General features: G+C 32.0%; 1 protein-coding gene across 1 annotated transcript; it reads left to right on the plus strand.

Moving 5' to 3' along the window:
• The first annotated feature begins 683 nt into the window (after positions 1–683).
• On the plus strand, positions 684–8,193 carry LOC132284639 (uncharacterized). Its single transcript, XM_059786761.1, has 3 exons — positions 684–1,224; positions 5,588–6,967; positions 7,757–8,193. Exons 1-2 carry the CDS (start codon positions 769–771, stop codon positions 6,686–6,688), a joined length of 1,557 nt encoding a protein of 518 aa, XP_059642744.1. The 5' UTR covers positions 684–768; the 3' UTR covers positions 6,689–6,967; positions 7,757–8,193.
• Positions 8,194–21,943: the final 13,750 nt, after the last annotated feature.

Consider the following 21,943-nt stretch of genomic DNA (forward strand, 5'->3'; position numbering starts at 1 on the left):
TGATGGTAATTTTCAGTGAAATTAATCCTCCTCCTCCTTCTTCTTCTTCTTCTTCTTCTTCTTCTTCTTCTTCTTCCTTCCTTCCATTTTTTTTTTTTTTGACTAACCTTAGTAATCAAGGATGCAGAGGTACGCTTATAGAACAGATCCCGTTCAAGTAAGGTCGTTATGTTACTTAGAAATTGATACACAACAATTTATACACTAAAAAATTAACAAGTATATTTTATTAATTGATAATTATATTTTCACTTATATATTAAATTTTTAATTATTCATTAAATTTGTATAGTATAAATATAAGTTTGCTGTAGGATATGAATTATAAATAATTGGATTACATGACTTTTAATCATAAAATTATGTCATATTCTTAGATACAAAATTACAAAATTGATGGTGAATCAATCTATGTAGTTTGAGATACTGATACCAAACAAAAAAACAATGATATTTTATTACTAACTGATAATTTATTATTAACTTGTAAATTCAGAGACAAAGATATATATAAGTTAATTACCAAATTATTTTCATTAAACAATGTTTACGAAAATTTAGGTAGGATTTGAAACGTGTTAAAAAGTATTTGACATCACATCATTTTTAAATCTCATTTATTAGCCAGTGATTCCAACTTTAATCCTGTTTTCAAATTCATTATTCCAAACATAGCAAAAATAAATAAATAAATAAATGGTTCTTTTTCAATAAAGTACTGTACCACACCTCGGCCTGCAATTACCAAAACCTGTGATTTCTCCAGCCATGGCGAGTGACTCAGATACCTCAGGGTCGTCCCACAGGCAGGCCACCGTAACCCTGGACGAACCGGAGATGTCTCCCAGCAAACGCCTCAAAACCCTAAGCTCACCTCCCTCTTCGTTCTCCAAAGGAAAAGACACAGGAATTGATGAATCAACGGTTGATGATTCGGAAACGCACACTTGTGAAATCTGTTTGATGGAGAAAAGTATTGATGAATCAACGGTTGATGTTTCGGAAAGGAACTGCTGTGGAATATGTTTGATGGAAGATGGGAAGGCTATCAGAGGGTGTATCGATAGCTGCGACCACTACTTCTGCTTCGTCTGCATCATGGAATGGTCAAAGGTCGAGTCTCGTTGCCCCCTATGTAAGCGCAGGTTCACTACCATTCGTCGTCCGCCAAAGGATGGATTGTTTCTCACCGAGCGCCTTGTTAACGTTCCAGTTCGTGATCAGGTCAGGAATTTCTCAATACTATACATATATATATATATATATATATATATATATTTGTAGTCTGATTGTGAAGATTTGTAGTGGGTTTGTTTTGGTTTTTGGAATTGACTTGGTTGAAGTTGGGTGTTAGTTTATTGTAGGGCTTAAACCAATTTTCATGATTTGAGAATGGACCTTGAGGACCTTTTTTGGCAATTTAGTAATCACTTGTAAAATACAAATTAAGAAAAAATATAAAATAAAAAATACCCACTGGTTATTCCTCTCTCTCTCAGTATTAGAGAGAGAGAGGCTTTAGAGGTTTACGTGTTCCATGGTAAAAATCTAATCTCCCCATTAGTAAAAATTTCATAGAACATGGGTTATGATTTGAGTTATTCTCAAAACTGTCACAGTAAGGTGGATATGGTTAAAAGTATTTTTATGGAGAAGGTTTGGATCAGATTATTTTTTTAAAAAAAATTTACATGTTTGATTATGTTGATTGCTGGTTTTTGTCTCTTAGTGGGTTCCAAGAGATTGATGCAAATAAGCATGAAGCCTTTCCAAATTTGGAAATAACATTTTGAAATTCAACCTACAAAGACAAGTGAATAAGAAAATCATTTTCTTTAAGAGCTACCATAATGTATATGACAAAATAAACATCAAGCAAACTAAAAAAACACAGAGAGACTGACTTAAAATAATTATCACCAAAATGTACATGACGCATTTAATTAATAGGAAGAATGGTATGACATCCGGTACTCTTCAATATTGTCAAACTACAATGAACAATTAGGCACATTAAATTCCTCTAATGATTTCCCACTTCGAGAAACCTAATGCATTGATTGGAAAATATTCACATGAAATTTTCCATAAAACAAAAATGGCATCAGTTTATAGATTAGACTATACAGAATTTAGAGCAGATCTTGAAGCTCTTTCATCTTCTGTTGTATCTGCAGCTTGTAACTTGACTCAGCTTGAGATTTGATCTTGAATCCACTGTAGTTCTTGCTCGGCTTGAGATTCATCTTGAATCCACTGCGTGCTCTGTATTTCTTGCTCGGCTTGAGATTCATCTTGAATGCACTGTAGTTCTTGCTCGGAGAGTGCATGTGACAGATCTATAGAATTTGTGCACAACTGTTGAGTATTGCTTGTAAGAATCTCCATCTCTGCTCGTTTGTACCGTTTTCTCTTGATCCGAAAACAAAACAGTTATTGGATGTAGCAGATCACACCAAGTGTGCAGAGTATTTGGAAGGATATTATTATGTTAAAAGAGAGAAGAAATATGCAAAACAAAATGGGAAGAGGCCGACAAGGAGGCTTAGAGGAGGATGGTGGAAGGCCACCCAAGGGGACAAGCTAATTCCAGGGAAACCCAAGAAGGGTTATATGAAGAGTCTTAAATTTCACAACTACAAAGATGGTAAATCCAATTTGTAATAAATGCTCGAAGAGTGATTGGATTATGCATGAATTCAGACTTGACTCTGATAAAGTAAGACATACCTTCTTCTTTTTTTCTAAAATTTTGAATTTGTTTACAATTTTTAGTGTGATCTTCATCCAACTGTTTTGTTTTCGGATCAAGGGAAAATGGAACAAACGAGCAGAGATGGAGATTCTTACAAGCAATACTCAACAGTCGTGCACAAATTCTATATATCTATCACATGCACTGTCCGAGCAATAACTACAGTGCATTCAAGATGAATCTCAAGCCGAGCAAGAACTACAGTGGATTCTAGATCAAATCTCAAGCTGAGTCAAGTTTCAAGCAGCAGATACAATAGAAGATGCTAGAGCTTCAAGATCTACTCTAAATTATGTATAGTCTAATCCATAAACTGATGCCATTTTTGTTTTATGGAAAATTTCATGTGAATATTTTCCGATCAATGCATTAGGTTTCTCGAAGTGGGAAATCATTAGCGGAATTTAATGTGCCTAATTGTTCATTTTACTTTGACAATATTGAAGAGTACCGGATGTCATGCCATTCTTCCTATTAATTAACTGCGTCATGTACATTTTGGTGATCATTATTTTGAGTCTGTCTCTCTTTTTCTTTTTAGTTTGCTTGATGTTTATTTTGTCATATACATTATGGTAGCTCTTAAAGAAAATGATTTTCTTATTTACTTGTCTTTGTAGGCTGAATTTCAAAATGTTATTTCCAAATTTGGAAAGGCTTCATGCTTGTCTGCATCAATCTCTTGGAACCCACTAAGAGGTGAAAACCAGCAATCAAACATGTTAATATTTTTTTAAAAAAATCTGATCCAAACCTTCCTCCATAAAAATACTTTTAACCATATCCACCTTATAGTGACAGCTGTGAGAATAACTCAAAGATGGAAACTTTATTTTCCATCTTTTCTTCCCCTTCTTAAAAATAAAGTAAAGACAAACTGAATGCTATTGCAATGGTACTTGCAAATCTCAAGTATTTTGTCATGTGTTAACACAAGTCAACTTCAACTAGAACATGGGTTTGAGGAATTTTCGTCATGATCTTTGATGTTACTTCATCTTCCTCTTCTTCGATATCTTCTTTGGTTGTAAATATATTGACTCAAGACATTTTGTTCAACTTACAACCTAGTTTTACGTAGACATTTGCCAATACAATCCTCAATATTCAAACAAAGCAAACATATTTTACCACATTCCTTTATATTTCTCTCTAAATACTTTAAATTTGACGGACTTCACATTAAATGGCGGCCAATTTTTTCCTAAAACAATTATTTTTAAATTTTATTTTACTTGTTGCCTTTGTAGACTCGGACAAAATCTCACATCTAGCCCTTTTCACAAGTTAGGTTGCCAACATCAATTTTTATATTTTTTCTTTGATTGCCAGCTAATTTATGTCATTCTTCTTATTTTTGTTTTTCCTGTTCCTTTTCTTAATTTGCTTACTTTGGTCTTTTGCCTTGATGTTAATTATCCAATTTTTATGAATATTAGTTAAAAATCATAATTCACAGATTTTAATCTAAGCAATGATAGTGACCATTATGGTGATCAAATGAGATAATCAAGTGGCTATTGTTGAGTCAATCACCAACTTTTAATTTCTTCGAGAATTTTTTTATTTTTTCATTTTTACTATCTATGTGTCTTTGTATTCTAGGTTTTGGTCTCATATTACTATACTAAAAAAATAAGAATAATAACAATAGAAAAAAAGGTCATTCATGAATGTATACCAATCAAATAAATAAATCAAGTAATAAAAAGGTAAACAGACCAAAAAAAAGTGTAATCTAGGATCAATGTACAATTCATGGAAACCAATTCCTAGATTATTACAAGATGGGAGTTTTTGAAATACTCATTGTCCTGCTCTTCTTAAGATTTAAGAATAAGCTTTTTACTTTTATATGAATTTGTTTATCTATGTGTGTGGGCTCTTATATTACATGTCACATAAATTTGCTTGGCACTTTGAGGTTTGCTGTTTGCTAGCCTTCCCTTGACGGCTTTGATATGTGATGTTTTAAGTTATATTAGTTCTCCAAGCTTTATTTAACATTTAAGACAAATGGACCCTATGTTGGGTCCAAGGTCCAGTTCTCATAAGGCTACTGATCCCTGTGGGTGTCTCATTATCAGATTACTGACATTTTGGAGGCCTTTTAAATCTTTAGCCACTGATTTGGCTTGATTTGGTTCATTTGAAGGCTATTTGAGTTTGCCTTGGTCATCCTCTACCTTGTTGCTGGTTACTTAATTCCCAGCACTCCCTCTCTCTCTCCCCTGCTAAAAGTTTGGGATGGAAGAATGAGAGTGGCTTTGTGCAGCATGAAACAAATTATAAGTTGTTAGACATGTTTATAATTTAACTAAGACTTATTTTTGTGTTCTATTATTAATAGGTATGAAACCTAAATTCTACTATATATGTGGAAAATTTTCTCCCCTGGATGATTAACATGTTGCACACTTGTAGAGACAACTCGTGTCTACCCATTTCGGGGCTGATTGGACACTTTTATATTATTTATTAAAGTTTGCATGTAAAAGCAAGTACATTATGCCTTCCATTGTCGACTCTATTACCTAGTATATATTTTATTCATTATTTTCTCTATGATTCTCTTTTTACTCTCAGTCAAGAGCACATGCACGCAACTGATATGTGCACTTGTAGATATATATGATATTGTGGATTTACAATATTACACATATGGGCTTGCTCCAATGTCTAAATCTAAGAGAGTTGATGTGCCAACTGTGACAATTCGTATTACTTTGGACTGTCAATCTAGTCCTTGTCCGCAAACTGTAGCTTAAACTGGAAGCCTTATTATCTACTGATTGTCACATGTTTTATTTTGATATATCCTTGCCCTTGCAGGTGTGCCATAGGGCAATAGAGACTCCTCATCCATATTCGGAAGTACAATGTGGTGTGTGCCGTAGTAGGATAGATGAAAGCCGTCTGCTACTTTGTGATCTTTGTGACTCTGCCTATCATACTTACTGTGTTGGTCTGGGTGCCACTGGACCTGTAGGTGATTGGTTTTGCCAGGACTGTACTGTTTCTGTGGATGAATATACCAAAAGCGAAATAGATACCGATTGTGCCAGTCAAACCTGTTGTAACGCTCATGAAGTGCCACCAGCTGGGGCTTCTGTTTCTGTCTTAGATATTGTAGCTGAACCTGGTATCAGAGAGGTTCAGAGACCCCATACAACAGATTCTCTGCGTACAAGTCGGTTGTCATCTGGTATTGCTCCTGACAGAGGAATGAGTGTTGCAGCTAACACGTCCGAGGGGGATTCAAGAAATCCTGCTGTTGCATCTAATGCGTTTGAGGGGGATTCAAGAACTCCTGCTGTTGCATCTAACGCAACTGCCTTGGGTGCGAGAACGTTGCAGCGTTATCGCATTGTGCATGATCGCATACGAGCATTACGTGAAAATTGGAATGGCTTCCGAAGTGGGGCCTTGAGTTTCTGTTCCAGTTGCACTAATCATGACAAATTAAGTCAACCTAATTGCAGATCTTGCAGGGGTCAGCAATTGACAGCTCAAAATGATACTTCCTGTAATATATCACAGAATAGAGGCTCATACAATATAGAAAAAGCATGGAAAATGATGGATGCTGCAAAGTCTATTGAAAAGGGACGTGGAAGGGCCAGCTTCATGCATCAGGCTTCAAAACATCATTCAAGCAAAGTAAATGTTCCAAAAGGAAAAGTTAACATGAATCCATGTCTTCTCATGGCGAATGGGAAACAACCTGGGGCTACGAATCTTAAAATCAATGGATATAAAAACCATTACCAGTATAATTCTCTGGAGAAGGTAAACGATTTGCATAAATCTCCGATGTTTGAAAAACAAAAGCAGAGGACTGTTACTATGGTGACAGATTTAAAATTCGGTGCGGGTTTGCCATCTAATTCACCAGTGTATGAGTTGCCATCTGCTAGGATGGCCCAGACTTGACATTTGCTATGGAAATGGCGGGAAACACTCACAGGAGTATTCACTTGGAGCCTCATCAGATGTTCTTAAAGAGCATAATGGATCTGCTGTTGGGTCAGTGGTGCACATAGCTTCAAATTTTACTTGTGGTACATCGGATGCCTCTTCCTCCAACAAGATAGAAACTCCTGAAGGTAAATCGTGCCAAAAGCCAGGCTAAAAGAGATGAAAATGCGAAGAGTGAGATTCAGTCTCTTGTCAAGCTCAATCTAAAGCTTCTGAGTGGAGATAAAAAGTTAGGTATGCACATTTTGTTTGAGCTTATGTCTTTCATAAATAGTCTCTGTGAAGTGATTACCACTACAATTCTTAGGCTATGGGAACATGGTAAAGGAAAGGTTCTAGCTTCCTTATGTTTTATAGGCAATTATGATTTCCCCTAAGTGTATACTTCAAGTTTTTGTTTTTTTTGTTTTGTTGGTTTGAGTTCAACGTACCAAATCTGCTTCTTTAGGACTTCGCGAACCCATTTTAAGGTCCCTGCAATGGTGAGATAAGTATAGAGATTTTAAAGAAATAGCTTTCTCATTTATGAAATCCTGGGCAATTTACCATTTATGGAAATGGGATATGCTAACATTTAAAGATTCTGCATAGTGAGCAAAGGAATTTTTACGTATGTCAGAGAACTCAGAACACAGTGCTGGCAAGTAATCGTCATATTCGGTAGCATAAATAAATAATAGTAAATAAATTTGAATTTTTAGCAGCTGATAATTATATCCCTGATAATTTTTGTTGAATTATGGAAAGAAAAACAAAATTTAATGTTCATATTGTCATAATCTGCATAATGCAACATATGAACACCTGGAAATCAAATCCAGGATCTTGTCCACCCCAAGAAAGAAAATATGGTGAAGTTTAATGTCATGGATAACGTTCTCGTTTTATTTAAATTTGCAGAAACTGTAGGATGGCCCCATTTGAGATGCCCCTTTAATTATTATGATTGGCTTGAAGCAATTTTACTTCAATTTATCTTGTAGGAATACTGAAAAAAGAAAATTTATTGATTTTTCTGTGCAGAAGTGAATGCATTCAAGGAAGTCGCGAGGCTTGCCACTCATTCCATCTTGGCCGCATGTGGTTTGGAGCGACCAAAGCCTGGTGTCCGCTCTTTCCCAAGTTCCGTATGCTGCCATGACAAACAAGATCAGCAGCTTCGAATGTCCACTTTAATGCCTAGTTCTTGCAGAGAATGCTTTTATGTCTTCGTAAAGGATGTTGTCAAAACCATGATGTTTGAGAAAGTGAGTGGCATTCAAATGTCGTAATGAGGCCTTTGTGTTTAGGGTTTTTGCTGCAGAGATGCAACGAGGCAGTTCATGTTTGCAAAATTGTGTAGGGTGTTATGCGTTGGTATTTCTTTTTGTTCTTGTGTATTGATTTCTCAATACTCTGGAATTCCTGTATTTGTAGTGATGAAATTTTACAAATGAAAGGGTGACAAATCACAATGATCAGTTCAATTTGCATGGAACATCTGAAAGCGCCTATCTAGACCTGTCAATGGATCGGATTTCGATCGGAATCCAATCCGATTAGCCGGAATGGAATCTGGAGTAGTTTCTTTGTTATTTATTTTCCCTCCTTTTTCTTTTATTCTTCCTTTTCATCTCTCTATTAAAAGCCCTAATTTTCCATTTTTCACAACAATTTATTTCAGATTTTGTCTTCCCTCTTTATTTTCTTCTTCCCCTCCCGCTCATTCTCTCTTTTTTTATGGTGATTTTAGTTCTTTGTTACAAAAACCCAGTTTTCTCTCTCTTTGTAAGCCCTAGCTTTGATCTTATCTGTTTTTACCATTGTTTAGAAGATATTCAACACAATTGATTTGGTGTTTCTGAATTAATTTGCTTGAGTTGTGTTTGTTCAAATTGCAAATGTATAGTTTATAATCGGATCGGATAACTGATAGAATGAATATCGGATATGGATTAAGAAAAGAAAGAATCTGTCAGATTATAGGATCGGATCGGATCACTTTATATGCTAATCGGATTCGGATCGGATCCGTCGGATTATAGGATCGGATCGGATCACTTTATATGCTAATCGGATTCGGATCGGATCGACCATGATCCGGTTCGAATACAACTTGTTGACAGGCCTACGCATATCTCATCAGAAAGAAACACTTCCACACTTTCTTGTACCGGTGATACTAGTCATCCTTCACTTTAATGGGTCGAGGCTGGTTCAGCTACAAATTCTTCGGTCCTGCCTTTGCCTAGGTCCGAGCTCAGCAGGATTTTGACTTGTCAATGGGCCAGGCTTAGAAGTTTACCGGCTCTGGGCTGGATTTGAGCTGCTGGAATGTGCTAATTTTCGGCCATTTTGTGTAGGCTTTATATGGTTATTTTAGTTTAGACCAAAAAAATGAATATTGTTATTATATTCAAAAGTATGCAAGAAAAAAAACACTATAATTTATTACAATTCTCTTACAGACATAGAGTCTTTTGGTGACGTTGTTAGAATAGAAAAAATGTTGGAAAAAAAACATATGTTAGGTGTTTGGTGTTATTATAACTTTTATAATTAAATTAGTTCGGTAACAATATTTTTTAAAAGCGTTTGTATTGCTAATTTTATAATAATATCAGTTAATATAATGTTACAATATTTGATAATAGTAATTTTGTAAAAGAAGAGCTAATAGTTATCTAAAATATATAATATTTATCCGGAACACGCAACTTCATTTAAAAGGGCTTTAATAATTATCAAACACATCTTAACCATTTTTTAAAAATAAAAGCCCTTTACGTAATTGAAAAGCAATCTGAAACACAGAAATGTCACAATTTACCTAAAAGGAATAATCAATTCTTTTTTGGTAATTCAAAAACAATAAAAATAATGTGAAAATTAAAAATAGAATGATGTTCTAGAACATTCAATTTTTTTAATTGAGAAATATAGACTATTATATCACTTGTTTAAAAATTATGTATAAATTGGTTTTATCTTATGCTCTGTTAGCTAGGAAAGAAAAAAAATTAGATGGATGGATGAAACATCCCTAGGAAAGTAATCGTGTATTTCTTTCTTTTGTTCGATTTAATAGAATAAAAGAGAATAAACTTATAATTTCCTATATTCGTTAAGAGAGAGAAGAAAAGAGAAGCTTTTGATTGTTTTTACTATTATATCCAATATATTTATAATATTGTAATTTATAGAGAAATTATTATAATTTAAAACTTGTATAATTTAGATAATATTTAATTTAAAATTTTTATAATAGTCAACTTGTCTTTCCTTCCGCCCATTTTAGACAGATGAAAATTTATAAAATAGTCATCCTTCCTTTTCTACTTTCTTTTCTTATATCATTTGTATCGAACAAAGAAAGTTTGTTAATTTCTTCTTATTTTAACCATATCTTAACCATTTTTGAGAAATACATTATTGTAATATAACATAGTAAATGACTTTTTCAAAAAGCTAGACAAATTCCTTTGCGTGCAGTAACAACTTTTGAGAAAGTAAAAAAGGACAGTTTTTTTTCAAAGAAATTGAAATTAAGTGTTCTCTCTCATCTTATTTTCAACTCAAAAAAAGTACCCAAAAAAATATATATTAAATAAAAAGTCACTCTAACCCTTGTTGGGGTTTCAGAATAATTGTAATGATATATATATATATATATATAGTTTAAATTTGCAAGTCACTCTAACCCTCATATATCCCCATTGGACCTAACCTTCCTTGTTGGATCCAAAGAATTTATCATCTGTAATTGATTAACAATTACTTCAAATTCTTTTGTTTATATTTCAAAAGGTGACTTTTTAAGCATTTTTATATGGATTAATTGTTTCTTTCTACTGGAAAAATAAATAAACAAATAATAAATAAATAAATAAATTTTCTTCGTAAATACTATATTATTATAGTACATTGAAAAAGTCCATTAAAGCTCGAGTCACCAAACACCTTTGGGCCGACACGTTTATGATGTGGAGCAAAAGCAACGGTTCAATTTTTAAAAGGCCTAACAATAATAGTAGGCTACGTACAATAAATTATTACATAGCTTTTCTTGTGATACAAAAAATATTCTTCAATGTCAAGGCATTTTCTTGGATGGAGTTAAGAGATAGAGTGATTTTACATTTTGATCCTCATAAAGATTATTATATTACTTTTATATAAAATGCAATAATCTCCTGAACTGTCTCACAGTTGTAAATATGGGACTATATAAGTTTGACAAAAATTATCAAATCAATTGGTTCGAAATAAAAATAAAATGAATATTTATTTTTAAAAGACCAAAGGTGCTCAGTATCGTTGGGTGGACTAGGTCCCATTCACCAGGCTAAGTTTTACTACACTGTCGTTGTTGTGCTGAAATTTTGACAAAGTTCAAAAATTGATAGTTTTATGTAGTTTGGAACTCGATTCATTACGTTTTTAGACTTAGTTAGTTGTAGGGTGGTCACGGATTGGATCGAATTAGATATTAATTCTAATTTGATCCGTTTTTAACAGATTTTTTTTTTTTTTTGACAAAATTAAAAAATTGATAGTTTTATGTATTTTGCAACTGGAGTTGCCACGCTTTTAGACTTATTAGCTATAGGGGTGACCGCGGAACGAATCAGATTAGGCATCAATCCAAATCTGATCCGCTCCTAACTGATTGAAAAATTCTTAATCCGCTACCGATCCGTAGGATAACGGATAGGATTGTATTCGTGGAATGATGGATCGGATTCGCAGATTAAAATTTTTTCTAAATTGTCCAATATTATTTATTTTTAACCATAACTAAATGGATAAATTTATCAAAATTAATTCATATGATCATTAACTATAACGTTCTAAGAGTTCATTGAATGGTCATTAACTAATTAAATTAATTAATACATTATTTGAATATATTGTTAGTAAAATATATGTTTCATGTAACATTTAAAATATAACAACCCTTATACTAATGTGTTATGAGATAATTAATAATACGCTAAGAAATGATTAATTAAATATGCAATTATATATTTAATTAAAACGAAAATTAAAGCAATAAAATTATAATAATAAATAAAAAACTTGGACCGAGGCTAGTATTGGATACTATATCCTTAAGACAGATTCGCCCCGCTATAATGCTAACGGACTCAGTGGCGTCTATATCTCAGGATACAACGGTCTACATCCACTAATAGCAGCACTACAAACTCGTGGATACGGCGAACCTTCTCCGTGTAATACTCTCTCTGACTCAAAAATGCATCTATACTAAATAAATGCTAAATTGGATGCAATTCGAACCAAATGGTTCGGACCAATCTTAATATGGTTCGATGTAATTTGATTAGGGTCTAAGTGACTCAAACCACTTGACCTATGGTTTGACCCACTTGGGTTAGGTTCAAGTCTAGGAAAAAAAAAAAAAAAATTGAATTCAACTACTTGCAAATGGTAGCCCAATGGTGTATTTATTAAAATAGAAGTACCTTTTCGGATTGGGTGTATCTTTTCATTATTGGATACAACCATTTGCATGCGTCTCTTCATCATTAGACACAACCATTAATACTAAACACAACCATTTATATGTGCCTCTTCATCACCAGACACAACCACTCCAATTGGTTGTAATGGTTCACATGGTGTCTATTCACCACTAGACACTTCCACTCCCATAGGTTACAATGATTCATATAGTATCTGTTCACCACTAAACACATCCACTCCAATAGGTTATGTCTATTCATTTTAAGTTGTATCTTTTCATTCCACAACCAACTAGTAATCACACATGTTCAGTCAAAGACACCTACTGATGACTAATCAAACAATTTTAATTCACAATTTCTAACAATCTCTCACATGAATGGAATTTGGCTACTTAAATGGAAAAGATGATCATGCAGACACTAGAGAGAGTATAGTCGGAAAGTTACTGCATCGGGATAGGTAGTTTTTGGCCTTGAACCTTCCCTAGTGTATTGCTATCGGATTTACTGGCTAACTAGTGAACGTGATGTCTTGAACTGTTCAGCTGTTTATGTAAACCAAGACAATAACAAATATACAGTTTCCTTCCTCACAAAGTTAGTTCTCATCATTGTGTTCATTTTGGCCCTAAACAACTCCAGGTATTCAATGAGTGCTCCAGAAAACTTAGCCTTTATAGTTCTCATAGAAGTGGCCCCATTTCACACTTATATAGGTGACTTCTTATTAAAGTATCCTACTATACCCCACTTGAATTTTCAAGGTATATGAGTCATTAAAATGGTAGCTTATCCTAATCCTCACTGTAGGTAGCACTGTCTCATCATAGAAATGGATAGAAGATTTATATCTTCCCAGTACTTCTGGTGAGTCATTCAGAATTTTTATTGTCCCTTTAAACCTAGATCTTGGGATCTCTAGTCAACTAGGTTGGGTTTCTATTAAGATGACTCGCTAGCTTTCAGCTTTTAATCTCATTCCCCTCGATGATCTGTACAATTGCTCTCTAGTACAACCTCAATTTTATATGTGACCACAAGGTTGTGTTTAAAAATATTACACTCTATAGAGATTTCTTCAGTTGAGAGCAACTGTATATTTTGTACCCTAAAATTGCTTATTGTTAGCAATATCCTTTTCTTTAGTGGCACAAGTGTAGACTTATTTTGAAATGTCCTCTAGGTGAAGTCTATTGACTTTCCTATTTGATTTATTCAAAGTTTCTAACTTTGAGTTATATTAAGAACATACAACTACACCTTTAATATAAAAGACATATCCACTCTTGGATTTGAAGTTTTTAATATCCCACAACCAGATTGCATTACTGTTACACCTCCAATTTAGTTAGATATATCGATCTATACAATATTGGACTTAAGGTGTATCTCAACTACCCAATTTATTATTTTTTAGCGATCCTATCCTAGATTGAAAATGTGCAATTAAACACAATTATTAAGATGCCTTACAATCTCAACTAATGATATACTTTGACTAGTATTTATATTTGAGATTTTCATTTACAAAAGTTAGCTAGGCTTTTATTATCATAACTAGTATTATCTCAATCTCACTTTATTGAGAATATACTATGTTATCAGATATTAAATCTTTCATATCAAATATGCTAATAAGTATATCATTTATTTTTTAAGGCATACAATGACTTATGCATCACATTTATGTCATTATCTCGATAGTAGCTTTAATCCATTCAAGGACTTATAAGCTTGCACACTTGACTTTTCAACTGGAACATATAACTCGGTTCTTCAACTGAAAAAAGAACTCTTCTAGTTGTTCCATAATATTTTTCTTGTAGAAAATAACATGCACTATTGTTATATTACTATAAAATGATTTATTATTATTATTTAAAATTCTTAGGACATGGAACTCCCCACATTTATAAGTATTTCTCTTATGTTGAGTGACTCGGAGCAAATTTTTTCTATAGATAATATCTCTCCACAACTTTGGGATAATTTAAAATTTTATCACCGATGTATTTATTATGATTTTCCAACTTTGGAAATACCATATATTAAATATTTCACCTCATCTATTTTTTCAAGGTTCTATATTGGCTTCTCAACAAGCATATATAACAGTCTCTAATGCATATGTACTCACTTTATCTCTAACATATTCTTATAATAATTCACCGACATTACTGTGAATTAATGCTAAAGATATTAATTAGATTAAACTCTAATTAATATTTGCTTCTACATGTCTCATATTTATTACTTGAATTATTTATATTTAGGTTCATGTTAAGTCAATCATATTAACATGTCATAACCTTGCATGTATCACACATCACATAACTCAATCATTTAAGCAAATAACTCACTTATTGTTTAAGCTTTGGATACATCACCACATAGTGAACACTCACTTCTCTGCTGTTACCACTAGCTTGAAGTTAAGTTTGCTCAGTTATCAATTATAGTAGCTCTTAACTTTAGTACACACTTATCTAAGTAGTTTATCTTGGTAGTAGAGTAATTTGTTTTGAAAAATATTTTTTTAAAAATACTACTTTACAAGTAGTATTATTCCCTCATACATGAGCAGATATGATGTATAGCTCAAATAGCTTATGGCTAAATTTTTTTTTTTTTTTTTTTTTTTCCTAATTGGTACTCACACACACTTGTCTTTTATAAGATTTGAACCTTTAACCTTCCTTTGGAAGATAAGAGGTTGATACCGCTAGGCCACTAGCTCGTTGGTCCTATGGCTAAAATAACTATTCACCACCCTCGTATTTTTTTACTACCAAGTTAAGAGCTAGAATCAGCTAACAGATTTTCATCTTCTTCTTAGATTCTATGTACCTCATTAATCATTTTAGCTTATAGCTAAGCTAACTAGTTTGCAACTCAGTAACATTTTAGGTTTTAGCTAAATTGTCCATTATAGGTAACTAACTTGATTTAACTTGTCTCAGTATACTAGCTTAATGTATCCATAACATTTTCTATTAAACTCTTCAGAGTTATCGAAAAATCTTCTCTTATTCAGCTCATTCACAGCTATACGTGTCTTAGACACTAGTATAGATCTTTTTCCCTTGACTATTGGAATAATTGACATAGTTAGACTAGTCAATTTTTGTTTGTTGTATTAAATACACAAACCAGTCATTCAAATAAATTTAATAATATCACACATTAGATAAATTATATTGTAAAATTGAATTACTATGCACACTAAGTAATTCAACTATATAGCTCAATATTATAGTAAACATTTATAAAAAACAATATTTAACTTGTATAAATAAATATAGTTTAATATTATTATATCACATAATTAATTTAAGAAATAATAATAATCAGGAGAAGAATTTGCTTCCTTAAAGTTTTGTGACTCATTCTCCAATAAGCACGCTAGAAAATCAGGAATAAAAAATTTAGACGTTCTAGTCTTCTTACTATATCTAAGCTCATCTTTATGAGCATAACCTATCAAAGGTTTTATGTAACGTCCACTCCATCACATGGTATTATATTATCCGCTTTGTGCCCGAACCCGTGTGATTTTGTTCTTGGGTTTTATCCCAGAAGGCCTTCATACCAATTGGAGATAATGCCACCATATAAAAGCACTTCACATTTCCTTTACCTAAGCGATATGGGACTGTGCACTTGTAGCTTGCATAGTGTGGTAGCATGTCAGTGCCTCTTACACCTGCCCACGGCACACCCACCCATAAGGTCGCCGCATTTTAGGTCCCACTTTAACTTTCATAGGAGTAGGAACTGCAACCTTAGTTAGAATCCCCCACATTTTTAAGAATTTATAGGAAGGTTTTCGACTTTTCCATAATTCATATGGTGTCACATTTGCTTTCTTTTGAGTTATTTTATTGAGAACATAATTTGCGTAAAGCAAAGCCCCCCCTCCCCCCCCCCCCCCCCCCCCCCCCCCTCACACAAATTTTGGGTTAAACCAAAACTTATCAACATAGTATTCATCATTTCTTTTAAAGTACAGTTTTTGCGTTCAGTAACACCGTTCCGTTGAGGCGAATAAGGAGCGGTAGTTTAGTGAATAATATCATATTTTGAACAAATGTCAGCACATGATGTTTTGTATTCACCACCTCTATAATTTCTTAACACCTTGACCTTTATGCCAAGTTAATTCTCAACCTCATTTTTTTAATGTTACATAACAGTATCTTATGCAATCATTAATAAAAGTAACAAAATAATTTTTTCCACCTCTAGTTGGCACAAATTTAAGATAATATAATATATTACATAATACCATATTACAAAAATAACTCAACCAATACTGAATTATATCAATAATCTACTTATATAACATACTTCAATTTCACATAATATTGAACAAATCAATATTTAGCATATTATCATATAATAGTGTATATAACATTATTTTATTATATCTCAATTATTAGTATAATTTCTCTTGTTTATATCTTAAGTAAAAGCATATAGTAAAATCTACGCAAGGACTGAGTCTGTCTTAAGATTGTTGGTAAAATATATGCTTCATGTGACATTTAAGATATAACAACCCTTATACTAATATGTTATCAGATAATTAACAATATGCTAAGAAATGATTGATTAAATATGCAACTATATATTTAATTAAAATACAAATTAAAGCAATAAAATTATAATAATAAATAAAAAACCTAGACCGAGGTTAGTATTGGATACTATGTCCTCAAGACAGATTCACCCCGCTATGGTGCTAACGGACTCAGTGGCGTTTATCTCCCAGGATACAACGGTCTATATCCACCAGTAGTAGCAGTACAAACTCGTGGATACGGTGAACCTCCTTCGTGTAATACTCTCTCTGACTCAAAAATGAATCTATGCTAAATAAATGCTAAATTGAATGCAATCCGATCCGAACCAAATGGTTCGGACCAATCTTAATATGGTTCAATGAAATTGGATTAGGGCCTAAGTGACTCGAATCACTTGACCTATGGTTTGAACCCACTTGGGTTGGGTTCAAGTCTAGAGAAAGAGAGAGAGAGGAAAAAAAAAAAAAAATTGAATTGAAATACTTGCAAATGGCAACCCAAGGGGGTATTTATAGAAATAGAAGTGCATTTTTAGATCGAGTGTGTCTCTTCATCATTGGACACAACCATTTACATGTGTCTCTTCATCATTAGACACAACCATTAATATGTGTCTTTTCATTACTGGACACAACCATTTATATGTGTCTCTTCATCACCGGACACAACCACTCCAATTGGTTGCAATGGTTCACATAATGTCTGTTCACCACTAGATACATCCACTCCAATAGGTTGCAATAATTTATATGGTGTCTATTCACCACTAGACACATCCATTCCAATAGGTTGTGTCTGTTCATTTTAAGTTGCATCTTTTCATTCCACAACCAACTACTAATTACACCTGTTCGGTCAAAGACACCTATTGATCGATGACTAATCAAATAATTTTCATTCACAATTTCTAACACACACACACACATATGGTTGTATTGGTTGGACCAATAAAATGAAATATCATATGTATGCATATAAAAATCTCGCGGTTCGGATCAGAACGGACTCACTGATCGGGTCGGATTTTAACAGCCCAACCTGTGGCCCGATCCGTGAATTACAATTCAATTTTTTTGAATTCGTCATCGATCCGTGGATGTAACAATCTGATCCGATCCGCACGGATTGGATCAGATTCACGATTTTACAATTTTTTTTTCTTAGTTGGTACTCACACACCTATGCCTCCACTAAGACTTAAATCTTTGATCTCCCTTTGAGAAATAGGGGCTTAGTACCGCTATCACTAAAAAAGTTAAACGAAAAAGCAATCAGTAGTGATGATGCACGGTGACTTTTTATTACTACCCTTTTACGAGATTTTAATTAATAATTTTTAGAAGAGAAATTATTACATGGTACTAAGATAAGTGTCGATCAACACTTGACATAATAATAAATTAGTCAGTTTTATTCAACTTTTTACTAATAACCACATAATAATTTCTCAAAAGTCAAAACTATTACCGTTCACAAATAAACTTTTATCAAATAAAAAAAATAGTCGTGTGTTATTTTTTCTTTGGAAGTTGAAGCAATTACGCACACACTTTACCTCCACTAAGGTATGAACCTCCGACCTTCCTTTGGAAAGAAAGGGATGATACCGCTGGACCAATTGATCCTTTGGTTTGTGTGCTATTATTGTTAATGTGTATGAGTGCATGCAGAAATTAGGTTTTAATGTAATTTAACCTCTAAGATGCAAATTGGTACATCTTCGCCCTGTAAGAGTGGAAGGCCGAGGATTGTTCTTAAATTAAGTGCCACATGTGCCAATTAATGCACTGGCCTTATTTGCAAATAAGTGATAAAAAAATAAAATAAAATAAAGAATGGATTTGGTATTTTGAAATTTTATTTTATAGGTCTTTTAATTTTTAAATTAACAATTATATATATATATATAATTTATCCTAAAATATATTATAAAAGAGCTTGAAACTAGTTATACCCAATCTAATAATTCGTGCACACAAATCCCAATATGTCTATATAAACCCCAAAACACTTCAAATTCCTTCCTGGAGGGTAGTAGTTTCTTGGATCATTCAAATTGCCATTGACCATAGTATTGGGATTGCTTTCTTAGCTTTTAAATGAGCCTTGTGATCCCTAAAATCTCTCGATTTAATTAAATTAAAATATAAAATGTTTGTGTTCTGTTAACAAATGCGGTTAAATAATCGCAAAGATAAAAATAGAAAACGCACTTAAATAATTGATGGTTGGTCTTTCAAGTATTATGATATAATTATAACTTAATTGTTTTGAGCATCGAATATCATGAAATGGCTTTGCCCACCCAACATGTTTAGTAATATTACAAAGAGTAAATTACACTCACTTTTTTTAAAGTTTCATTAATACACATTGACCTCTCCTTTTATTTATTAAATTACATTAAACTCCCTATCAGATTTGTCGAATTTGTAATTACGTTTTTGTCCTTATACATATTATATTTTATTATAATAAACATGTCTTCTAATGATAGAATTGGAATTTAAAAGTTACAAAATTATTGACATTACTAATTTTTGTCATTGACGGTGTTAACAATATATATATATATATATATATATTCAAGAGAGAGAGATGTAATTTGGAAAATAAAATGAAAGTTAAATATATACCGAAGAATCCTCAGGAAAGGTGAGTGGAATTTATACGACTACGGATTATAAAATAATCCTCTTGTTGTCGCCTTGTCGGTCCATGCATCATCTCAAGTTTTTCTCAACAATATCTATATAGGAAAGAGAAAATAAAGCTTATTCTCACAAACAATCTAAATAACTTTTACTTATTTATTTTATCAATAAGTATTTACAAACATATTGTTCACGTTCGACTCGAACTTAAATTACATAAAGCGGGAGTGTGAGCGAGAGCAAATTCAAGAACGGAAGAATTAAGTCGTAAATAATCAAAAAACGCCTAGAGCATGAGAGCAGGAACGCGTTCGGAGCGTGAGAGCGACACCAGTTGAAAAAGATTGTGTAACTTATGCTCAAACCCCTCTTTTCTTTTTTCTCCTTTTATACTCCTCTCTTTTTTCTTTTTCTTTTTTCCCTTTTATATTGCTTTTACAAGAATAAAAAGTGCGATGACCAAGTTTTACTTTCCAAGACAAATTATATATATATATATATATATATGATTTTATCAATTGCAAATATAAAAAGAGAAAACCACAATTTGCTTTTAGAATTCAATTTAGTGTCATCATCTTTACTTTTTAATATATTTAAAATGGCGTTATTAATAATTTAAATTTTTAAATAAATAAACAAATACCCATCCTTACACAAGACATAAACAAGTTTTAACTTTCAAAACAAATTATATATATATATATATATATATATATATATATCAATTCCAAATATAAAAAGAGAAAACGACATTTGCTTTTAGAATTCAATTTAGTGTCATCTTCTATACTTTTTAATATATTTAAAATGGCGTTATTAATAAAGAAAAGAAAAAAAGTCGACGTGTCTACACATCATTTTGAGAAGTCATCTCTTTGGAGTTGGAGGCTCAGCATCATATCACATTATATAAGAGGTACGGCTTATGGTCCTCACCGCGTTTCCAACCCTACCCCTCTCCCTCCCTCTCTCTCTCTCTCTCTCTCTACCCTTATGAACGCGTACCAAGCGGGCATGACCTATTTATACACGTAAGCAACTTTGTTTGCAACAAACCTCTCAATAACAAATAATTATTTGGGTAAAATAAAGTCACACTTCTTGAGATTTGACAAAAAGACATTCAGAGAAAATTTACTTATTTTTTGGATAAAAATACTCCCTAAAAATTCAAAAATAGACAAAAACACCCCCTTTACATGAGAAATTAACCAAATTACCCTTTAACCATTTAAGAGACTTTTTTAACTTTACAATTTAATAAAATTAGACTAATCTACCCTCATGAACAATTTATGCAAAAAAAAAAAAAAACTTTATATTGTTCGCTTCTTTTTTTTTTTTTTTTACTTTATAAATGTCTCAACTTCTTAAAAATGTAGACGTCTAAAATGATTTTTTGTTCCAATACATATATTTCAAATAAATTATATTTTGTTATTACTTTTTTTCTTTTTCTTTTTTATTTTTAAATTAAGATGCTTAATTCTTTTATCAAAAAAAATTAAACCAATCTTTTTTCCTTAAAAATAAAAAATATGGTACCAGTATAACTTTATGTATATTAAATTATATATAAAATATTATGTATTTCTAAACATAAAAGGGAAATAATAATAATAATAATAAAACAAAGGGAAAAAAAAATAATAAAACAAAGAGAAAAAAAAAAAAAAAAAAAAAAAAACAAAGGCATGCATAAGTTAAGATGCATAAAGTTCTACTGATATCTATTTTCTTTTATGTTAGGAAATACATAATATTCGATACATAATTTAAGATGCATAAAGTTATAGTGGTACTATATTTTTTATTTTTAAGGAAAAGAGATTGGTTTAATTTCTTTAGATGAAAGAATTAATCATCTTAAATTTAAAATAAAAAAGAAAAAGAAAAGAAGTAGCAACAAAATATAATTTATTTGAAATATATGTATTAAATCAAAAAATCATTTTAGACGTCTATATTTTTAAGAAGTTGGGACATTTATAAAGTAAATAACATAAAAAAAAAAAAAAAAAGTGAACAATATAAAGTTTTTTTTTATGCATAAATTATTCATGAGGGTAAATTAGTCCAATTTATTAAATTATAAAGTTAAAAAAGTCTCCTAAACAGTCAAAGGGTAATTTTGTCAATTTTTCATGTAAATGAGTGTCTTTGTCCATTTTTAAACCTTCGGGGGGTGTTTTTGTATCAAAAAAATAAGTAAGTTTCATCTGAGTGTCCTTTTGCCAAATCTCAGTGGGTGTGACTGTACTTAACCCTTATTATTATTAGCTTTTTAAAGGATGTTTTGCAAGGTCAATCATTGTTTTTGTTCTACTGTGATTGATTTGAAAATAAAAAAAATGTTAAGTAATTAAATTTGTTACACAATGTGTTACGATATAAAAATAATAATAATACTATTACATAATTTCATTAAAACACAACGAGTCTAATGTAATTTGTAATATAATTTTTTTTTAAGTACTTAAAGCATTGAACTAATAGCACATA

The sequence above is a fragment of the Cornus florida genome, unplaced genomic scaffold (genome assembly GCF_030987335.1).
Source record: "Cornus florida cultivar Cherokee Brave unplaced genomic scaffold, ASM3098733v1 CherokeeBrave_3.0.0_Hap2_Chr11, whole genome shotgun sequence".
Taxonomy (NCBI): domain Eukaryota; kingdom Viridiplantae; phylum Streptophyta; class Magnoliopsida; order Cornales; family Cornaceae; genus Cornus; species Cornus florida.

What these genes read in the sequence shown, in the direction of transcription:
- LOC132284639 (XM_059786761.1), top strand. Translation starts at nt 769, where the DNA reads ATGGCGAGTGACTCAGATACCTCAGGGTCGTCCCACAGGCAGGCCACC. An exon ending in ACGTTCCAGTTCGTGATCAG is followed by an intron (nt 1,225 to 5,587) that starts GTCAGGAATTTC and finishes TTGCCCTTGCAG; the next exon opens with GTGTGCCATAGGGCAATAGA.